The sequence below is a fragment of the Haliotis asinina genome, chromosome 9, assembly GCF_037392515.1.
Source record: "Haliotis asinina isolate JCU_RB_2024 chromosome 9, JCU_Hal_asi_v2, whole genome shotgun sequence".
NCBI classification, from domain to species: domain Eukaryota; kingdom Metazoa; phylum Mollusca; class Gastropoda; order Lepetellida; family Haliotidae; genus Haliotis; species Haliotis asinina.
Window position 1 is genome coordinate 63,390,177 of NC_090288.1, and position 23,816 is coordinate 63,413,992.

Below are 23,816 nucleotides of genomic sequence, written 5' to 3' on the forward strand. Positions count from 1 at the left end.
TAACGCAGTGTTATGTACAGATTGGAAGTGAGCCAGTAACTGGTGACAATTATTAAAATTGCAACCCGATCCTGTAACACGTAGTCGGTGAGGTGGTTGATCTTGATAGATGTTCGGATTCTTCAAAGTTCTTGTCAAGAACATTAAACAGGATTCGTAGCAGGATAATTTGGTTTGACATTAGTTCGCCAATCATGCCAACTCCGCGATCTGTGTAAGTGCTCCTTCTTCCATGTCATACCTGAGTGAGAGAAATACATTTATATCATTACGACTATGTACATGAATATAAGACTAGTAGTCGGCAGTATATATGTTTTAGCATTTTTCATTTGTTTTAATCTGGGCTGCATGCACTCACTCAAAGCATGAGCAAAACGCTAATATTAATTCCCCTGACATTGGGGCCGTGAGCACTCGATTGATATTCTCTAAGAATTATTGTATTCATGCACTTCTCACTTTGAACACGGAGTTCAACCCTCCTAATTGACACAAAGGCTGAATTTGTTCTCGGTGTCACATTCCATAGCTACACTTGAACTGTGACCCTAACGATAAGATTTTTTTCGTCTACTTTCAGTCACATTTACATCATGAAGCGGTTCCAATGGGTAACTTTAATTGTGATATTTTCAACCTGGCTTGTATCGAATTACATGCAAATTGCGTATGTAACTTCTACGCGGAGATTAGGTGCAAAGAAAGTCTGGATACATGCAGATATGGGTGGCCATTGGATAGAAGCTTCGCATTCTACCGCACACAACATGAGAGTACATCTACCTGTGTTGGTTCATCCTCAAACTGAAGCAATCCCTGGTTTGTTCAATTTCTCGATAATGAGAAGAAATGAAAAGCGAAATCCACTCCTCAACCTTCACCAGTACAGCTTCACCTTGACCTCTGATCAATGTCAAGGTCGTTCTGTGTTTTTGCTGATCCTTGTCCATACAGCAGTGTGTCATTTTAAACCTAGAAGAATGATCCGCAACACATTTGGAAGTGTAAAAAATATCTCAAACAAGAATATAGTTTTAATTTTCTTAGTTGGAACAACCGAAAGGGAGGCATGTCGACAACGTGTTGAACACGAGGCTGCAGAGTACAAGGACATTGTGCAAGGTAATTTCAAAGACGTTTATGCAAACCTTACCTTCAAACATGTAATGGGTCAACACTGGATGTTGAATCACTGCCCGGAAGTGACGTTTGTCCTCAAAATGGACGACGATGTGTTTATCAATCCGTATGTAATAGTTCGACATCTGCTACAGCTGGATCGTACAAATGTGTTGGAATGTTCAATAATCAGAAATAAACACGCGGCCAGACGAAATGATTCAAAATACAAAATGTCTTTTAGCATGTACCCGTTTACCCTTGTACCAGACTTTTGCCAAGGTTACGGGTACATTGTCTCCCGTGACGTTGTGTCACAGCTCTACCGTGCGTCGTCCGTGACGCGGTTCATAGCCATGGATGACGTCTACGTCACCGGAATTATCCGGTCAAACCTTGGACTGACATTTAAGGACTTTTATAACATGAGACATGATTGTCCAAAAGACAGAATTCTGTGGGTGTCTCTATTGAACTCAACTGGTTTAATGCTGGCCCATCTGGATAGTCCATGTCTTGCAGCAGTGTTTAGAAAATGGCCGACAATCACAGCATACTCTACTGGAATGCGTCAAACACATAAAAACGATTTTATCAATCTAACGTTAACTTCATGACCCTCACACCCGCCTACGTAGTGCTGTGAGAGACGCTAATGACGATCATACATAGGCTTTGTTAGCCTTGATGCCAACGAAATGTCAGTGGACTACGTTATTCAATAACATGTATATTTTCACCTTAATACGAGCAAATTCTACTCTGGCTTCGTTGTTGTTTTTGGATAATCAAATGAAAAACACTGACTGAACTGTATCTAGAATGTGCTGTCGTTCCGATCTCCAGTGGATGCCTGCAAACGAAGGCGTGTGTTTTACATGTTAATTCCAACTGTCTCCCTCATTTCCTGATACTTTACTGTATGTTTAAAACAGACCTTGGGAGTCTCGAGGACAGAAACTTGGTAATTATATAAGTTTCTGAAAATGGTTTCTGAAAAACACACTCAATGAAAATAGTATAGTGTCAAAAAATACCGCCAGCATTTCTTATCCGAAATGCACCCTCTTGACGATTTTAAACACATTATCCGTAATACAGTGCATTCTTTTAGTATTGCATTAACTGAAAATCTGCATTTTATAAATTACAAATTACCCGGGGAGATCCGAGTTAGAATTGATCTTCAGTATCCCGTGCTTGACGTAAGAGGCGACTAACGGGATCAGGTGGTCAAGCTCGCTGAATTGGATGATATATGCCACCGTGTCTCAACTGCGTAGATACTCATAATGTTAATCACTTGATCGGTTAGTCCAGACTCGTATTTAAAGACCGCCTCCATAAAAAAGGAATATTGCTGAGAGCGGCGTAAAACTAAACTCACTCACTCAATCTAAATAATAAATGCATGTAATAATTTTTTTACTTTAAGTGCCTTAAAATTCAGACAATCATTGAGAAGGAGTTACTTTTATTCAAATCTTAGTTTCTGTGCTGATTGTCTGACTGATACTCCAACAGACAAGTCACACTCCACAGATGTATCCACACACACACACACACACACACACACACACACACACACACACACACACACACACACACACACACATACATACATACACACATCCCTCGAAAAGACTGGCGTCCTTAGAGTGAGTGTCCTGTCCGCTTATCTAGACGTTGCATGTGACCATGAAAGGATAGAATTACTACACATCATGGGAAGAGCTTCAGTACAGCCTTGGAGCAGGCAAATTCGTGGAGTAAGGTTGACATTATGATGAAAATAATGTTTTGGCGAAACCTTGCTTAAAGGGGCGATAACCTTCTCTCCAATACCTGATGTTCCATGTTGTCGAAGGCATAAATGGGATGTAACGTAATAAACGTCATGTAGATCAGGAAACAGTGATTTGAGTGCAATCTACAACTAAAATTCCAGTGACTCATTCGGGACGAAGACGATACAATATGACAGGCACCAATTCTATAACAGCTTGAACACCAGAGTCGTGCTTGAAGTACCTGGCTACTGTACAAGTCGGATGACTCTCTGAGAAGTATCCTGGTCAATATACACCTATTATTAACTCAGAACGTGGTTTCCGCCCTTTAACAAACCCTAGTCTGCTCTAGAGAAACCAGGAACCACACTGAATCAATGAATGAAGTACTTGCGGTCCGTTGGGTGTAATCTTAACAAATTTGCTGTCTGGTCGAAGTCACTCTAGTGCACTAGTGCAAGAGGTGTACTTGGATTAAATATGAACTACAAACATCGATCATGACAGAGTCCTGGAAGGACATATGTTGAACGTTATCCTTTCACACACACACACACAGAGACTGACACACAGACAGACACACACTCACACACACACACTCACACACACACACTCACACACACACACTCACACACACACACACACACACACACACACTCACACACACACACACACACACACACACACACACACACACACACACACACCACACACACGCGCGCACGACGCCAGTGAGCGCCTCCGTCAGCATCCATCACCCAGGGGTTCCTACCACCTGACGCCCCGGCATCCTTTTCCTCTGTTCTTTCCTTTGTTAATATTTAAATTTTATTCAGTCATAACACATGTTCAGTATTTAACAGAACGATGTCGGTGATTTCACGAGCGGTTCCAGTGGATCCCATTTCCCCGTCGGGTATTTCATATAGGTGAGTGAGTAAGTAAGTATGGTTTTACGCCGCTTTTAGCTATAGAAGAAGAAGAAGAAGAGGAACTGTAGTACAGAACTGACAGAACTGTTTTAAAAGCCGATACTGGACGGGATGAACGATTTCAGGACTCCGTTTTATCTCAATTTTGGAATTTGGAAACGTCATATTTCAGCAACATCACGGCGGTTGACATCGGACATCACACAGTGTACCCATGAAGGAATATCGGGCCAGGATGTTCGACGTGACGAGCGAACGCTTTAACCACTAGGCTACCCCACCGCCCTGGGTGTATCTAAAATTTATGTTAGAACTGCACATATGATACCTTGATTGGACTTTCACCCTACAGTGAACACACAGGTACGGCTTAGTCTGTCATAAAGATCCTGAAGCAAATATATCGTACAAAGCCCATGCAAGTCTAGAAAATGTGCCAAGTCTAGATTTCCACATCTTCTGAAATGAAGAAAGTCTCTAGACTCCTTGTTGTTATATTTTATTTTACTATGAACTTTTTTCATCTGTAAAATATGTTCATTTCAGGGGCTAGAAACTGTTGTTAGATGTGGCTGAAAAACTGCAGATGTGACCTGAAACACGAACTCATTTAGTCACAAGTGTGCTGCGGTGCTAGAAGTTATCGTACCCCAGCACTGTAAAGCAGCTTTGGGTCTGAAAATCTAACAAGCGGGATCTAACTATAGACTGACACCACGTCAGTCCTAACTAGGTTCCACCCTACGGCCACGAATAATGAATACTAATAATTAACAGAGTCTGAGAGCGATATGTATTGTGCTGACAAAACAGATTATTGATATGTTTCATGTCATCAGCTTTTACTTGTTTTGTTTGTGCATTGTTTGATACCGCAGTTAATTTCACAGTTATATGACGGTGGGCTGTAAACAATCGAGTCAGGACTTGACGGTCATATTATTGACACCATGAGTATCGATCCCCGCAAGTGGGACAGGACTTTGATGTGTGTAGCAAGGCACGTGAATATGTATTATTTCAGCAGTAAGAGGTGCATTTGTATATTTTCACTGTAAAGATGTCGGAGACTAAAAGGACGTATTTGACATACTGGTGTGTCTTTATATTCATGTCTTATGTAACAACTAATGTTGGTATCTGTTGGTATATCTACAAATCAGTTTTACACGCACTGTGGTCGTACATTGACCTTCTAAACCCATTACCTAACCAGAAGGCTTTAAGCTATTAACACTCCTTGAAGCCATTCTGCTGACCCTCAAGGCTCATCCCACTAGCCACTAAGAACAAGGATACCGAGGTGTCAAAGGGAAGAAAACACATGGGGGATGGATCCTGACGCAGACTCTCACTGGTCATGTGTGTGGTTCTGAAGCCGAGAGAGATTTTCTTCATCTCTCATTGGGGGTCGGGGTGGGAGTGGGAGTGGGGGTGCCTACGGAACGATGTTACTGGAGTTAAAACCACGACTCAATGTAAATATTCAAGAAATCAACTTACAAAATGCAACTTACACTCACAGGACGTGACGTCCACTCTGAAGAGACTCCACTGGATAACCACATTCATGGCACTCCTTTGAGAGGCATTTTCGAAGTTTGTACAGACGGAGGAATATCATGTTTTAAGAATAGTCAGCTTCTTTACTGAAATCAGTGTGGCCTATAGGTCTTGGTACTGACGGTGGAGGTACTCAACACTTGCTTGATAACAGCGTTAGTACTGACGGTAGAGGTACTCAACACTTGCTTGATAACAGCGTTAGTACCAAGAACGAATACATTCGCAATAAAGAAGTTGACTGTCCACAGCACTTGGTATTCCTTTACATTCATGGAACTTCAAGGACAGCATATTACAGGATACACTAGCGTATGTACGCACCTATATCATATTGTCTCTACTTCTTTGCTTAATGACATCCCGGCACTATATGTAGTGGACTGATGATCCTTATCCTACTGAAGACATCCCTAGAGATTGGGACCTGGCGATGAACACCCCAGCTTCTATTAAAGTATTTAGGTATTTTATTTACTGCCTTGATTCTACTAGCGCTATACTTAGGAACATGGACTGTACTGGCACTAACAGAACACTATACAACTGATGGAAGATAGCAGCATACAACCAGGTAGCCGTGGTTAGACAGTGTTGGGGTTTAAAAAAAGGACACACTGGTTCTCCTTTCGGTGTGATGTGTGACTGCATACGGGTCACGACTTTGTGACCGCGCGGGGGTCAACCCTCACGGCAATATCTACTGAATCACGAATATCGCAGTAATATCGTCCACATCAGCCGCCAGGCCCATCTCGGACCTTACGCACGCGACGGTTGCCATGGAAACGTATAAAATAATTAGTGGCAATCTGTCACATTAATTCGGGTACAGCGGTAATGTTTGAAGCCTCTAGCGATTCTGATTCTCTGGTAAGTTTATCTTGTGCTGCATCTTGATGTGCGGAATGGGGTATCACGGTGTCGGATGAAATCAGACGTGCAGCATTGGAAGAACCAATGACATTAGTGAGTGAGTGAGGTAGTTTAGTTTTATGTCGCAGTCAGTATTATTCCAGCTACATGGCGGCGGTCTGAAAATAATAGAGTCTGAACAAGAAAATCCAGAGATCAAAAGCATGAGCATCAGTCTACGCAATTTGGAACAGATGACGTGTCAACCAGGTCAGGGAACCTGACCACCTGATCCTGTTGGTCGCCTCTCGCGACAAGCATGAGTTACTGAAGATCAATTCTAGTCCGGATCTTCAGGGGTGAAACCTCTCACGTTAACTCAAGTTAAACAGCTATTCCCACTGAGGACTGCAACCTTGACCCTTGTGATAGTGACTCCTCTGTTTTTGACAGGTCACTATCTTGTAGTTATGCCATACCCCTGGAAAATTTGAAAAAAAAATGTGCAAGAATGACTGGCGGTCATGGAACAACTTGTCCATTATTTACTGTATTTACATTATATCACCGTATATTACAACCACTCATTGGGGCCTCGCTCCACATGTCACTATTTGAAAAACTAACACGAAGTGAACTACGTGATCAAGTCCCGTTACATCACATAACTGTTGCTAGATCACGCTGATGTGCATTACTTAATGAGGGAAATGAAAGCTACACCCACCCATCCAGACTGTACACCCAGCTGTACCCACTGTACAAACCACCCCTACCGTCTGTGCTCATTACAATTATGATTTCTTTAGTTTGTGTCGTAAATTGTACAGATGACACACTTGTGCGTATACTGAATCAACGACACAAATTTAGTTTGTGAGTTATAGCTATATAATCAGTGCTAACACCTCCCGGCGACGTCAGTGTCCGTTACATCGGTCACAACCATACGTCGTCGTCAATCTGTAACCACCGTCAACCTTGTGCCATTGTATATATAATGAGTTCCACACACAAATGATTAAATAGTAATCAACTTAAAAACACACACACACACACAAACACACACACACACACTTTCACACACACACTCACTCACTCACACACACACTCACACACACACACTCGCACACACACTCGCACACACACTCGCACACACACTCGCACACACACTTTCACACACACACACTCACTCACACACACACTCACACACACTTTCACACACACACACACACTCACACACACACACTCACACACACACACACTCACACACACACACACTCACACACACACTCGCACACACACTCACACACACACTCACACACACTCGCACACACACACACTCACACACACTTTCACACACACACACACTCACTCACACACACACTCACACACACACTTTCACACACACACACTCACTCACACACACACTCACACACACACTTTCACACACACACTCACACTCACACACACACTCGCACACACACTCGCACACACACTCGCACACACTCGCACACACACTCACACACACACTCACACACACACTCGCACACACTCGCACACACTCTCACACACTCTCTCACACACACACTTTCACACACACACACACACTTTCACACACACACTCACTCACTCACACACACACTCACACACACTCACTCACACACACACTCGCACACACACTCGCACACACACTCACACACACACTCGCACACACACTCGCACACATTCGCACACACACTCACACACACACTCACACACACTCACTCACACACACACACTCTCACACACTCACACACTCACTCACACACACACTCGCACACACTCGCACACACTCTCACACACTCTCTCACACACACACTTTCACACACACACACACACTTTCACACACACTCACTCACTCACTCACACACACACTTTCACACACACTCACTCACACACACACTCGCACACACACTCGCACACACACTCGCACACACACTCGCATACATTCGCACACACTCTCACACACACACTCACACACACTCACTCACACACACTCACTCACACACTCACACACACTCACACACTCACTCACACACACACTCGCACACACTCGCACACACTCTCACACACTCTCTCACACACACACTTTCACACACACACACACACTTTCACACACACACACTCACTCACTCACACACACACTCACACACACTCACTCACACACACACTCGCACACACACTCGCACACACACTCGCACACACACTCGCACACACACTCACACACACACTCGCACACACACTCGCACACACACTCGCACACATTCGCACACACTCTCACACACACACTCACACACACTCACTCACACACACACACTCTCACACACTCACACACACTCACACACTCACACACCGATGCATTACATGAGGATCCTGCATCAGATTGCTGAAAGGCACGTGAAAATGGGTTTGGGTGCAAAGCTTTGTTAACATTTCATCATTATTGAACTCATGGCAATACACTTTTCAAAGTTACGAGTTTATTTTACAATACATCAATTCCTGTGTAAACAGTACCTTCAAACAGTATGGAATATTTTGCCAAATCTAGTTTAGAACAGCTAACTGAAGTACGTGTCTACATTTACTCTAGCGAGTCTAAACGTTTGATGGGTAGTATAGGTACATATTGACTGTATAATATGTCAGTAACGTCAACTGAAGCCTATATTTGTATATTGAAGTCCGACAGTCAATAAACAAATGAATCGTTTACAATCTCCCAGTTCAACATAAACATGTTTTTTAAGACCTCCATTGACGTACACGACAGTTTATTCAGTCTGTGGGATATCAATAGACACGAACTACCAGATCCAGGTGTCACGTGGAAACCGATACCTTTTATCGCGGCGCTTCCAGCTCATCCCCAGCAACACGCGGCAGTTGAATCTCCCCACGGCGGCGTCAGGTACCAGTAGTTCATACATGATGAGTAACCGAAACTGGCAATGATAGTTCTGTCCAGCAAGCTGACTCGTCATACTGGCCTTGCCCAGTGTGAATATAACCCAGTGTGAATATAACCCAGTGTGAATATAACGCATCACTAACCATACAATAAGAAACGTCTGTTAGGCGACTGTTTCCGCCTACCGCGCTATCGCCCATTTCCTCGTTCTGTTATAAGACCCACTTGCATAAATCTTTACCGTTTAATGATCATATTTTTATTATGGTTTTATGCCTAAAAGTGTGAGTGTGTGAGTACTAAAATAAGTTTGTGATATGTATGTAATCGTTCTGTTGTGAAATATGTTCTTAAAATATCAAATTTGCTTATTTGTTGCAAATGAGACTGGAGAGAGAATTACTTCAGTGCTAATTATAAATAAATTCAAAAGCATTACTTTTAGAAAATGAAAGATATTGTGAGCATCGAGTTTCAATGTAAAGATACGCGTTGGACACGTGAAAAGGGTGGAGGAAATTGAAAGTAGAGCATAGAACGCTTGGGAAATCGCGTCAAGGCGAAAAGAGAGAATCTGAAAAATTACTAAGCATAATTTCATGCCTTTAACGATGCCATAAAATTCCCCGTCAGGATGAAATTTAGAAAATTGCCCTGACGTTGAAACTAGACTGTCTGACTCACGGTCAAGTCACGCCGTTACTTCATGGCGCGAGGCATGGAGATGCTCTTCGCTGATTGGCTGTTCCCCACGAACAAGATTACGAGGCAGGGCACGTTTAAAATGTGGATTTTCATGTGATTGGAACGGGTTTCGGTTTGTTGCAGACGAAATACTGACAATTTAACGATTGGGACATTTAAGGGCATCAGTGGTCGCCGGTTTTCTTCTCGTGGACGTCTTGTGGAATAACGAAACGGAGCTTGTTTATTCTGACGTTTGAATTATTCATTCAGGATTTATGATTTCTGCGTTCTCCTCACAGGGATGTCCCCAGGTCTTGTATTCTCTAGACGCCAGTCTGCAAATAGAATACTGAGTTTAAAATGCACTTGGCAATATTAATATTCGTCCATATTTAAAACATATTTTTATTTTTTCATAAAAATAGTGAATAAAAGTTTAAATAAACTATTAACTGGGGATTTCGATGTTAGAACGAAACCTCCAAAATTGTATTCAATTTGTATTAAATTAATCTCTCTGAAGTTCGTCATCATAATCTGGACTGGAACTGCACCAGGTATACTTGTCCGTACGTCCTCTCTGAACAATCAGGAAGAGGGTGCATTCAGCGCATGATGCTCTAACTAGTTATGTCAACTATAAACTAGTGAAAAAAGGGGATAAAAAACAGGAGTAATAACACGTTGTAGAAAGATGAAAAACACGTGACCTTTGTGATTCCCATTCAGATTATGCATGTGATGTATCAGATAACGTGAACTTTGACCCGTATAAACAGAGCACGTGTAATTACTTGTAGTAATGCATCCATCCATCACCATAATGACAATAGTCCGCATGTGTTGCAAACCTGACCGCCATCTTGACCGCCCTGCCAATGACATTTCGGTCCAGTGCCGCTCTCCTCTCTTCCACAGCAGCCAACGTTACTAACTGACTTCATCAATACAGGTTTAATTCCTAATTTATCTTAATCTAAAATCTCAAGACACCCATGCCATAATGACTAATGTGATCAGCCCATCTGGCACGTGCTTCGTGATTGTCATTAGCTGCTCGCCTGAATTATAATTTGATCTGATAGGCATCGTAGAACTGGAATGTTAATTGATACACTGATTCATTAGCTCAACATAGTCTAGATACATTATTTCTGATTGCAAAAATCTATTCTACTGAATAATTATACTTTGATTACTCTGCTATTATTTTTAGTCTATGATCACACAAGTTTACCTAGAGGGGTAGACTATCTCACACTCCATGAACCGTAATATATTCCCTACAGCCCAGCCCTCAGTGCAACGCTAAAACTCTAAATGATATTTTCAGAGACTATGCGTTAGTCTACTTGGAGAGGTGTGCCCGATGTTTAGTGTGTGATCACTCAAGGTTACCTTGGTGACATGTGCCCGATGTTTAGTGTGTGATCACTCAAGGTTACCTTGGTGACATGTACCCGATGTTTAGTGTGTGATCACTCAAGGTTACCTTGGTGACATGTACCCGATGTTTAGTGTGTGATCACTCAAGGTTACCTTGGTGACATGTGCTCGATGTCTAAAAGGATATGACTGTGTGAAAACATATATACATTAACTGAAAGGACCTGTGTCATATTCAGAAGCTGAGGAAATCTAGACTTGTTTCAATTAGAGTTTTGTATTACAGGCAGTGATGGACCGTAGGGAGAAGGTACGGCTCGGGGACTGTGGAACAGACTGAAGGAACTGAGAGGTATTTTAAGTGATAGTGAGCGTAGGGTTCAAGTGGGCGATGATATTACGTGTATATTGTGTTAGAAGATTGTAGACAGAGCAAATCAACACAAAGGGATCCCCATCTTTCACTTTATTAGCCACACATATTCTGTCTGTCTTTTTAAAGTTCAACCTTGTAAAGTTTTAGCAGTGCTCTGAACATGAGGATTCTTTTAGATGTTGTACAATTTCTCATTTATCGCCGCTTGTCCCGAGATGTCCTAAATGGAGTTTGGCAGGTTTCACTTACTTACATGATTCATGTGTTGTTGACGTAAATTTAAAATTTTGCAAAAGAGATATTTTGTTTGGCTTATCGGTGAAAAGGTAGATGAGTGGAGAATTTATTGAAGATGTGGTGATCTGAGTCTTTGAAGAAAGCTGTGGATTATCTGCCTTTCTTCGGATCTAACATCCAAAGGATATAACTGTAAACTGATGTAACGTAAATGATGTTACGATATGACGATACACGATTTTACCCGACGATACACGATGAGGACGATACACGATTTTACCCGACGATACACGGTGCTACTCCTTTGAGTAAACAGTGCGGTTAAGACGTTTGTGTGTCACGTTTAAATCGTTTGTGTGTCACACATTCCACACTGTGCAGGAAAGATATGCATTGTTTACAAGTTTTGGTGTAAATTATCCTGGTTCATAAAACCGGTGACGAACATGAAATTATATTCAGTTTGTCTTATGTCTATAGATGCTTACTGCTACCTCCATATGTTACAGCGCCCTTCGACTCTTCTCTCTATGTAAGCACTGAATACACGATGTCACACGACGACACACGATGTTACATGACACACGATGTTACAACGATACTTGATATTACACGATGTTATACGACGTTATACGATGTTACACGATAACACATGATGTTACGATACTTGATGATGCACGATGTTACAACGATACTTGATGTTACACGATGTTACACGTCGACAAATGATGTTACAACGATGCTTGATGTTACACGACGACACATGATGTTACATGACGAAATACGATGCATCATGTCTATCACAGATCAACTATTACGCAAAAATATGGAAACAAAGGACAATGATCCTAAGTCGACGAGACCAAATTATTCGACTGGCTGCCTGTCACAGAACCATGCGCCAGCGCTCGCCCCCAAACATAATCCCTCGGGAGAACAACACAGCATTTGTCAGACAAAGAATAATTCAATAAAATATGCATATGTTCCGTTTGACAAGCCACGACGTCAAATGGATTTACATAATTCACATTAACAATTGTTTGAGCCAGCGTTCAAATTAGGTTTTCGACGTGGGTTATCTCCCCACACATCCTGTACGATCGGTATCTCTTGTAAGAGAGGCTAATGTGACCTCTGTGGGCAGGTCATTCAGCCATCTGAACTATGGACACGTGTGGTCACTCAGACAGACGGTAGTCAGATCTATTTCTGTTCATCCCTGTGGCTTGTTTTGGGCACAAATATACCCTCTGTGTAGGGTTAGCCTATAAATCGGACACATGAGGATGTATTTAGGTGTCCGACAAGCTGGATGAACGCTTTAGGCAGGTTTGGCTGCTGTAGCACACATATCATGGTTTCTCAAGCTTTTACTCTAATGGACCAGCTAGGAAAATTGAATACCTTTCGTCGTCACTCACTGGCGAACTGAAGAATGGGGTTAGTTGGTGGGTATTTCCCTCACGGGCTGTCATGGTCTCTCAACCTCTCACATAACCTTCCCATGCACTGAATAATAACACCTGCCCTGCTCTCCGCTCACATCACCTTCTCAACTCTGGGAGTCTATTATCAACCCTTCTAACCTTAAATCCTGAAATTGAGAGACTTTGAAGTCTATTCTCTGCTGGTTTACTCTTTGAGCCAGATGGAATCCGGTTCGTCAGTTTAACGAGACCGGCCATTCTCTGATACTGACCGTCTGTATTCAATGGATAAAGAAACCCAAGTCTATCAGATCACGTTACAGTATAATTCTCTACCTGACCCCAAACACAGGGTATTCCATCAGTTTTATTATAACACGATTCGATTCTGAAAATATCATTTGATCAAATTACTCTTGTGGCTGAAATTCCGCGATAAGGAACGGAAATGGCGAGAAATGCAGGTTATAGCTTGGCTAGAAACATAAGTGTCGCTAGTATATTAATCATTCACACAAGGGCCAAGGTGGCAGCGCTCAGTCGGAATAACTGTTTTACTTCAATGGTTTACTGAATCCGCAAAGCAACAGAAGCGGTTGACTGTGGGGAGGTTGTTGATGTCTATCCATACAGTGAGTGAATTGACTTATACACCTCTTTTAGCAATATTCCAGCAATGTCAAGGCAAGGGAGACCAGAAACAGGCTTCAGACATTGCAACCATGCAGGAAATCGAACCCGGGTCTTCCGCGTGACCAGCAAACGCTATAACCCATAGGCTATCCGGATAGGACAATCGGGAACACGGAGGCCTCGATGGTGTTAATTTGAGTCAGGGCTTTTCACACCAATAGTTCAAGTATTATAACGATTGAGAGCACCAGTGGAATCGAACCCATGTAGTCGGCTTGAGGAGCAACTTAACTACTTAACGGCGGGTTTTAAGCAGATACTATATACACTGTCGAGGTATAATGAACGCCGCTTGTACATAGACAGGCGCTGTATCATGTACGTCACGGTTTTCACGAACCATATTAATTTATACTTAAACTTGTGAACAGTTCATACCTTTGGTTCAAACTGTAGAATGTGTGACACACAACCGGTTTAATCGTGACTCACAAACGATTTAACCGAGCTATTTACTCCCAGGACGACCACGGACAATGTGGGACATGTCATGCCATACTCCTGGCAGAGATTTTCCACTACTCAGCTCTGGTCAGCCTGAGCCGATGTCTGTCAATGCCCATTGGACAGATGGTAAGTTTTAAAACCCTTATATTATTTGAAAACACTCTCCGAATGTGTATAATTTTGATATGAATGAAAAAAGACTCTCTCACGTTGAAAGGCGCCCATGTGACATGGCCGATTCGGGAATAGTCTCTGAACTACCAGAGTCAGTGAACTACGTACATTGTTTTCCCTTCTAGCAAGCCTGCCTTAAATGAAACAGGTCTAGATTTCTTCAGCTTGAGGTTCTGAATCTCCCATCTCAGTGAGCCTCCTTGTCAAAATTATATATATTCAGAGACAAAGCGTTTGTTTCAGACTAAACATGTCTGCGTTGGAACATTATTAATCAGAAATTACATTCTACAGCCATCATATGTAATCAAATGATATGTAATCAAATGACAGGTTTATTTATTGGCCCTCTTTCCCGGGCTGGGGATACGAGGGGATGTCAATAAGTTTTGAGCCTTGAGCATTTTTCACACCCAGGTGTCACAGCCTATGGTACGACATTGAACCTTGGGGTGTAGCTGATGTGATATATAAGTTTTGGTATCCTACTCTCAGAAGTTATTGAACAGCTCACATTGACAGAACGAGACCCCCCTCACCGCAGCGAAAATGAATAAACTTGAGTACAGAGCAGTAATTTAGTTTTTAGTTCTTGAAGGAAACTCGGCGAAGAACATTGAAGAAAGGCTTTCAGCAGTTTATGGGAAATCTTCCCCTTCATCTGCTACCATCAAACGATGGGTCAATGAATTTAAGCATGGTAGAGAGAGTCTTGAAGATGACCCCCGTCCAGGTCGCCCAACAACAAGCACTAGTCAGGAAAACATTGACAGAGTGCATAGACTTGTGCTGGAAAATCGTCGAATCACACTCCACGAGATAGAGGAGACCACAGGCATTTCACACGGATCCATCGAGACAATTCTTCATGAACATCTCGTCATGTCTAAGGTGTGCGCAAGATGGGTGCCAAGAATGCTTACAGATGAAATGAAGCAAACAAGGGTCACCATAAGCAACTCCATGCTAACCAGATACAACAAGAATCCAGAAGATTTTCACTTTAGGCTAGTAACCTGTGATGAAACCTGGATCCACCACTATGATCCTGAGAGCAAACAAGAATCCATGGAATGGAAACATATCACTTCTCCCAAGACCAAAAAGTTCAAAGCCTCCAGATCAGTGCAGACGGTAATGGCGACAGTCTTCTGGGATAGCAAAGGCGTCATCCACATAGATTACTTACCAAAAGGAAGAACAATGAATGGGGAATATTACGCTAACTTGTTGAGGCAAGTGCGACAGTCAATCAAGGAGAAGCGCCGGGGCAAGATCAGACGTGGTATTCTTCTACATCAAGACAATGCTCCAGTACGCACCTCTCGCGTTGCAGTCGCTGCTGTCCAGGAATGCGGGTACGAAATCTTGCCACATCCCCCCTACTCTCCAGACCTGGCACCAAGTGATTACCATCTGTTCCCAAATCTCAAGAAACACTTGCGTGGTCGTAGATTTCAGGATGATAATGCGCTTATTGCTGCTACTGAGGCTTGGTTTGAGGACCAAAATGGCGCCTTCTACGGAGATGGCATCAGTGCCTGGCAGAAAAGATGGAACAAGTGTCTTGACTCACAAGTGAACTATGTTGAAAAATATATGTGGTTCATACCAATATTTTGTGTGTTTCTATGCAAGGCTCAGCACTTATTGACATCCCCTCGTACCTTGACTTGCTTCGTTTGGAACTTCACCATTGCAAACAGACTGGGCGTACAGTTAAATAATGTGGTCCAGGGGACTGTGAGACAGACAGACTAATTCGATGGCTTGACACCTTATGTTTGGCTTATGGGCTTGGTAGGATGATGATGTGTACAGACTTACTGAAATTACAAAACAAGAAGCTTCCACGTTGGTACTTCCTGCGACACGTGCTGAAGTATATGACACGTGACTGTTATAGGTGCAGGATTGAAGGATTGACTTAAAGATTGATAACCTGTCATTTTATGCACAATTTTTCACATGAGAAACATGTTCTTTTCAGCGTTAAAGTAAGAAAGGTTTGGCAATATAAGTGGTACCCGACGGGTTTAACATTATCCTTCATAACAAAGGGAAATAACTCACTTTAACCAGTTAGCTGACTTACATTAATACTTGCAAGACAATAAACATATTTTATTAAATTGATGTTTCCGTAGAAATATTCACAAGACCAATGATCAGTCAAATTTCTTATAAGGCGTAAAAAATGACTCACTCTGTGCATGGGTAGTGACTCCGATTCTGAAAACCTGAATACCTACACGTGTATTTGACAAGTTGACGGTGATGGTTAACATACGTCTTTTGTGTGCGTGGGTCCATGTGAACAAATTGTGTCAATGCGTTTGTAGCATACGAAACAGAATGACGTCCCCTATACCCAGTGACCTCATGTGGGTCCTATGATCTGATAACATATATCGACATGAAGTGTCCGTGTGTGGTATGTCATATTTTATCATTGTATTGAGCATTACTACGTGGCTCTCACGATGCTGGATGATGTTTCTATCAAATCACGCTCAAATCTCACACTGACTTCCCAGCAGACGAGATTTCATGAACCACTCACCAAGCCAGATTCAATCAGTATGCGCGGTCATCCCTGTATCAATATAGCTGGACTTGTGATACCTTCCACTATCGAATCCAACAACTCGACATTATTAACTGATGTAAACGGTTCCCCTGACACTTTCAAAGGCTTCATACAGTGATGACAAGCCGATGACAATACCAGGCCTTCATTTAATAGTGTCGTCTGCTCCAGGTCATAAAGCTAATCTGATACGTTCGAGATGGGTTTGAATAGTTTCCGGTCAGGACTGGATGTCGCTAGGTGTAGTGTACTTCTGTATAAACCAATATCGCCATCTGTTGATTGACATGCAGCTCGCAGTGGTTTAAGTAATACAATATACGAGGGAGGGTGATTCTCTGTATATAGGTAATAGGCGCGATATGATCCACGTAGCGGTGCTCACTTTAGTCTTTGTGCATAGAATACATTGTCCACGTGGAAGTGTAAACACGTTATCTAAACATTGGTACAAATGTAACCGGAGCGTGATAGGTGTTCACATATCTTCGGTATGAGGTATAATGTATGTATAGTGATTTGTTTCTTAAACGTTGGTAAAATACACCTTTAAAGTTGTCTGCATGTATTCTTTGGGCTATACCATAAACGTTCTGTGTTTGGTGTAACATATCTTTAAAGTAGTCTGTAGCTGATAAAGTGCATTCCTGGTGTCTTCTCTATTTGGCTTGCTGTGACCTTCAGGTGCTGTGCTTGGTACAGTGTCATCTAAAGAACTCTGCGTTTGATGTTGCAGTATAATGTACAAAGCACTCTTATTAGGGTACTATACCCTTAAAGTCATCCATATATATCCTTACAGCGGTCTGCATTTGGTAGAGGATATTTCTATCGTATTACGTGTTTGCTTTATCATCATCAACCCATTCAGGTGCTCTACATATTGTATACATGTGCTGTGTGTTTGGTACTATACGCCCTTACGTGGTGTGGATTTGGTATTATACACGCTTTAAGTGCTATGTATTTGGTATTATACACCCTGTAAGTGCTATGTATTTGGTATTATACACCCTTTAAGTGCTATGTATTTGGTATTATACACCCTGTAAGTGATGTGTATGTGGTATGTATTTGGTATACTAGACAATGGCATGATGGATACAATGATTGATGGATAGTTTCAGTTGCCTGCATGACATAATACACACCCTTTCACTGGTATGTCTTTGGTATAACCCCTGCCCACCTGAGAAGCATCATGCAATCCTTCAGGGCCCAGGTTAGCTAGTACAGTCAACCAGTACTCTGATGTATCAATTAGTATCTGGAAATGGTTGCAATAACTCATTGATGATGCAAAAGAGCAATTCATTCAATCTGTGTGATCTGATGTCAATTTGTTTACATTTCATTGGAAACCCAAACAAACTCGTATGAACTTCCGATGACTTTGAATGCATGTTAAGGGACAATGTGGAGTAAGTAGGGGCCCTGAATGATGCTTTCTAACAACACAGTCGTGTTTGAGTTGTGATTAAACACAAGAGCAATACGCCTAAGTGAGGAATGTCAAAATGGATGAAAACACAATCTCCGCCTTCATTCATCCTTGTCTCCATCAATTCAGAAATATGTCGCCGCCTTTCATGAAAGCACCAAGCCCCATGATGAATCACTTCATTTCATTATCAATGTGATACTCTCCCAAAAATCAACGCTAATCGTTGGCTTTAAATTGTACTTAAACTTCGTCGGGACAGCCTTGTAACCACTCGACGTTCTGTCAGCACTGTTTCACGTGTGAAAGTTCACAACCAAGGGAGAATCTAGACCTGCTTCATTTTCAGAAATCTTTCTCACGGTCCCTGAACCACATTATTTTCCCTACTACCAAGCCATCTCTGCCATGATAAAGTTTTGAGTGAAGCAAGTCTAGATCTCCTCTGGTTCTGAGTCTCTGGGCTAGTTTTCAACTTGTATTGGTTAGTTTGTTACTATCAAAATTATAGTTTCTCAGAGACTAAGCATTAGTGTACATTTACAGCCGAAGCCACACAGAGTGAGTTGGGGGACATTAATACTACACAGAATTAGCTATGGGACATTAATACTACACAGAGTGAGCTGGGGGGACATTAATACTACACAGAGTGAGCTGGGGGACATTAATACTACACAGAGTGAGCTTGGGGACATTAATACTACACAGGGTCTGTGAGACAGACTAGCAGCCAGGTCCCGAGAATATAGTCATGTCTAAAGACACACTTGACAGTCTTCATTTCGGGTAGTGTCATTAATGTTTCTATGGCTATATGGAACGGAGTTGGTGTCTTAAAGTAAAAAACGTGGCCTAGTTTATTTACCCTCTTGCAGGTCAAACTTCAAAATGAGACGTTTTTTTGCGCAGACCCCTTAATTAGACATCGGAAGCATTGTCTTACTATTAAGTCTTTCGTCGCGAGCAACTGATTACTGGATACAGGCCGGCGGAAGGGTATGGATCTTTTCCATTGTTCGCATAACATCTGCGAAGACTGTATGTAAAGTCTTTGTCAAAAGTAAACTTTGATTGTATGATCAAATTAACAGCCGTTCAATCTACCAATGAAATACAACATAATTAATGGGAGAGGTGGTTCAAACAGAAATGTTTTGACCGGAAGTCACAATATTTCAATACTTGTTTAACAGCCTTCAGTCTTGAATATCTTCACTTACAAGATTTGAAGCTTTGAAGTCTTCGATCGTAGGTTTAATAAACAGAAAATGTAATTTTCTTCAACACCCTTCCTCTTGAACTGATCTTTGTGTGTTGATTGCGAATCTAATCAAGGGGTTCACATTAAACTGAAGCAGGGTTTTAAGTGCATCTGTCGTATAACAAGAAGACAACGGTACCATCTCTTCCCGGCGATGTTCTCCTCACAACTTGGTACTCTAGGGCGCATCTTTCCTAACCACGGGTGACTTTGACTCTCAATGTGTGTCCAAGTACGAGACGCAGCGGAGCCCCATTAACAAGAAGGCGTGTAAATAACTGCAATGAGACATATCAATATCTCTAGATGGACAAAATGGGGCTGTCGTCTGTGTATCGATCTGCTAGCCAATGATTAATTATACGTCGGTCTCTGGTCGGCTGTGTTTGGGCGACGAGAACAGCAAATAATGATTTTCATTTTTAATACACGTTGTAATAGGTTGGGGCAGAATCTGGGCGGGTTGTTGGACACGTGCATAGATGTAAATTGCCCATTTTACAAAGTGACACACACACACACACACACACACCCTCCCCGCCCCCATCCCCCTCGCGGGGCTTGGGTAAAATAAGTACATTTTCGGTACAAGTGATCACTTTAGACACATATTGCTTTTGTCTTAACAATTGATCTGTTAAACCATCTTGACACTTGCACGAATTTTGTCCCCGCACTGGTACGTAGTTTTGTGCGCCAGTGAGTAAACTCGGTGTAAACTTGTGTGAAGTGTGCATAAACGGTGGGGGACTGCGAACCACTGCGCAATGATAATTTTAAAATGTCCAAAGCATAATCAGCATTATCTTCGTGTCACTGTAGTGAAGTAGTCGTGAACAGTGCGGAGCCTACTCGTAAACACTGAGAGCGGTGCGTATCAATGGTGTCAATTTCGCAGTGTCACGCACTGGCCCGCTTTCATTACGAACTCTGTGCGACATCGTCGCGCCAGACTGCGCAAAATCCGCCTTCAAACATGTCGTGGAGTGGGCGGACGGGACTTGTGCATTGTACCGACTTGTTCATTTGGTCATGGCAGGACGAGTTCCTGCATAGTTTGCGCACGACCCGTATAGTATGCGCATGTCTTGAACATGATACGCATTGGGTACGTGTTTTTTGCGCATTGTCTGCGCACAAATCAGCGATGACCGCGCATGTACATAAACGCGAGCCTATCGCAAATCCCCACATTTCTCAACTCGACAGCGATCAGTCGACAAGATGCCTGCCAAGAAGAAGACAGCCAGAAGAAGAGCAGGACCAACATAGGATAGAAGACTTGAAGAAGGGAGGGAACAAGAACCAGAAACATAGAGGAGGCCGTACACCGAGGTTGCCAAGACGGAAAAGGATGTTCAGGGGACAGTAGCACTGGGCTGTCACTTTATTCTAATGTTACGGTTAAAAATTGCCGAGACAAAAGGTATAAGAAATCCCCTCAGAACCAGCAAAATATAAGACTGACAAGTTTGATATTTTCAACAATTTGTATTCAGCAAAAACAAAGGCAAGATACAAAAGATTCACAGCGAGCGGTCAAGCAGCGGTTATGTAGGTCAACCGTTGACGGAGATTGGCAGATATGTACTCCAGTAAATCTGTGAGTATCCGTGTCGACAACTAGCCTCCATATATACACTCAACATTTCCTAAAGGTTCGAGCACATACGACCATCGCCATCAACGTGTTTATTTCGAAACACCAAAGGGAGGTAACTCTATAGTACTACCTTAAAATGGGAAATAGAAGCACTTTCTTTAATACCTTTCTTTACACAACGAATTTAGAGAATAGTAATGACAGTTTAACAGGTATTGGCGCGGGGGTTGCTGAAAAGTCATGGTCCTCTGGAGCTGTACTGTAGTTTTACAACAGAATAGGAATTAAAAGTGGCTAGGAAGCGGAGAATGGTTGCAAGTTTGGGTTCCACCTCCAGCAGTTCTCTCGTAGATGTTGTCTTCTTCTCAAGGTGAGGGGTTAAATTCTCAACAATCTCTTGGAACAAGTTGGAGGACATTCTCAGGTAATGTCTGCATAGCCTCTTGGACCTTCCATGTGGATATAGACACTTTTTTCTGTATTAACAGCTTTTTCTCCGGTGTCAAACACCATGCAGGACCACATCGGTGCATTAAGCTGGGGAATTTGCCTGCTATTTTATATATGTGCCATAAAATACTACGACCGCTTCACGCATGCGTGAAGTGGCTGTAGTAACACATGTTCATGCTGGAACAATGCCCGTCTTAGACGTACACAATGCACCAACAATACTTGACCTCGCACCATTTTCGGCCACGTATTACGTGCTAAGAGCGTAACCTATGCGTAAACAGGACGCGAACACTTCGCCAACTAAATTACACGCTTACCATCTAATTATAAATTACACGCATTGTCAAGACAAACTGCGCGCCAGTTTGGAGGCAAAATTCGTGCAAGTGGCAGGGTGGCATTACATGACGTCACATGGAACCAGACCGAGGTTCTCCGGAAGTTTGTGGGGGCCATATGTGTAATGTTTGAATAATCGTATTTTGTATATCGCCTTTCACATGAAAATGCTGCCACGTCATCAGAACAAGAATAATTGCGGTTCAAATCCAGTCCGTATTTAAGTCATGTGAATCAACATCCAAGGCGGTTTTCAACAGACTGGCTTCGAGACATATGTAGTTCAGTGTACGCGACCATCCTATTGTCTTTCGCTTGTGGAAACAGACAATAGTGTCTTTTTCTTTTGGTGTACTTGCTATTTCACCGCGAAAAACCTTTCATAAACCATCGTCTTCCTGAGACTGTCAAACTAAATATATGAGTGCCTAGAAACAGAAAATTACAACGACGTACAATTACATATTTAACAATTTATAATAAGAAATGGTCATTCTATGGCGATGTATGTGAAGTGGCCGTAGCTTAAAGCTTAGATGCTGCCAAAAATATAATTAATAATTAAAAAACAATTATAATTTATTTCTGACACATAATATACATTGCTGATTATGAACAAAAACCCCAAATAAACAAAATTACAATCGGAAATTAAAAGCGCAACATTTTGTGCTTGGGTTTACTACCATCAAAAGGAAGCACGGGATACCGAACCCAGTCAGAGCGGGTGGGCGTGCACGTATCGAAGACTTTTCATTGATTGCTTTATTTGCCGATATACTCAGGGCTTTATGTTATTCGTATAGCTTAGAAGGTGTTAAGTTCAAATTGCATGTGGTCATGATTGAAGAGAGGCAAGCAGACACATAGGTATCAAAACAGGCATTGAGTTTTGTCTTTGACAGAGGGTGCTTATCACAATCAACATTGTTTTCAAAGTAACGAGTAGATTTTTTTTGTTGTTTAGAGCAGACTACGACCTTATAATCCGGGCACCCTGCTTCAAGCTGGGAGAACCTATTCACTGCGCTTTCGCAATGTGCGCAGAGCAGCACAGCTGCTGAAACTACTTTTCACCAAAAAAGATTATATTCTCTTTGGCACGACAGTTTACCTTGCTGATTGGCTGCTTAATTTTGCATAAACAATGCACTAATCTTCATGGCTGCGGTCTGCAATAATCGAGTCTGGACCAGACCATTCTGTGAACAATAGCAAAAACCATCGTCCTATCCTATTTGGATGCAATGAAATGTGTCAGCGAGTCTGATTTCCCCATTCCGATTACGCATACACAATTGTCCTTGATTGTGGTGTAATATACCTTTAAAGTTGTTTGTATTCGCGGCGCTATTTTTTCAACTCACCCGATTATCCTGTGAAAAACGGGTCCATTTCTAATCGGATAAACATCCCGATCCTTTCTTCAAGTTCAGTCCTGTGACATGTCAGCCCATTCACATTTTATCCCCAGATTA

At 42.2% G+C, this 23,816-nt stretch overlaps 1 protein-coding gene across 1 annotated transcript; it reads left to right on the plus strand.

Moving 5' to 3' along the window:
- The first annotated feature begins 725 nt into the window (after positions 1 to 725).
- On the plus strand, positions 726 to 1,739 carry LOC137297384 (beta-1,3-galactosyltransferase 5-like). The gene has a single exon (XM_067829388.1). It carries the CDS (start codon positions 726 to 728, stop codon positions 1,737 to 1,739), a length of 1,014 nt encoding a protein of 337 aa, XP_067685489.1.
- Positions 1,740 to 23,816: the final 22,077 nt, after the last annotated feature.

Coding starts and splice junctions, on each gene's coding strand:
- LOC137297384 (XM_067829388.1), top strand. CDS start 726: ATGGGTGGCCATTGGATAGAAGCTTCGCATTCTACCGCACACAACATG.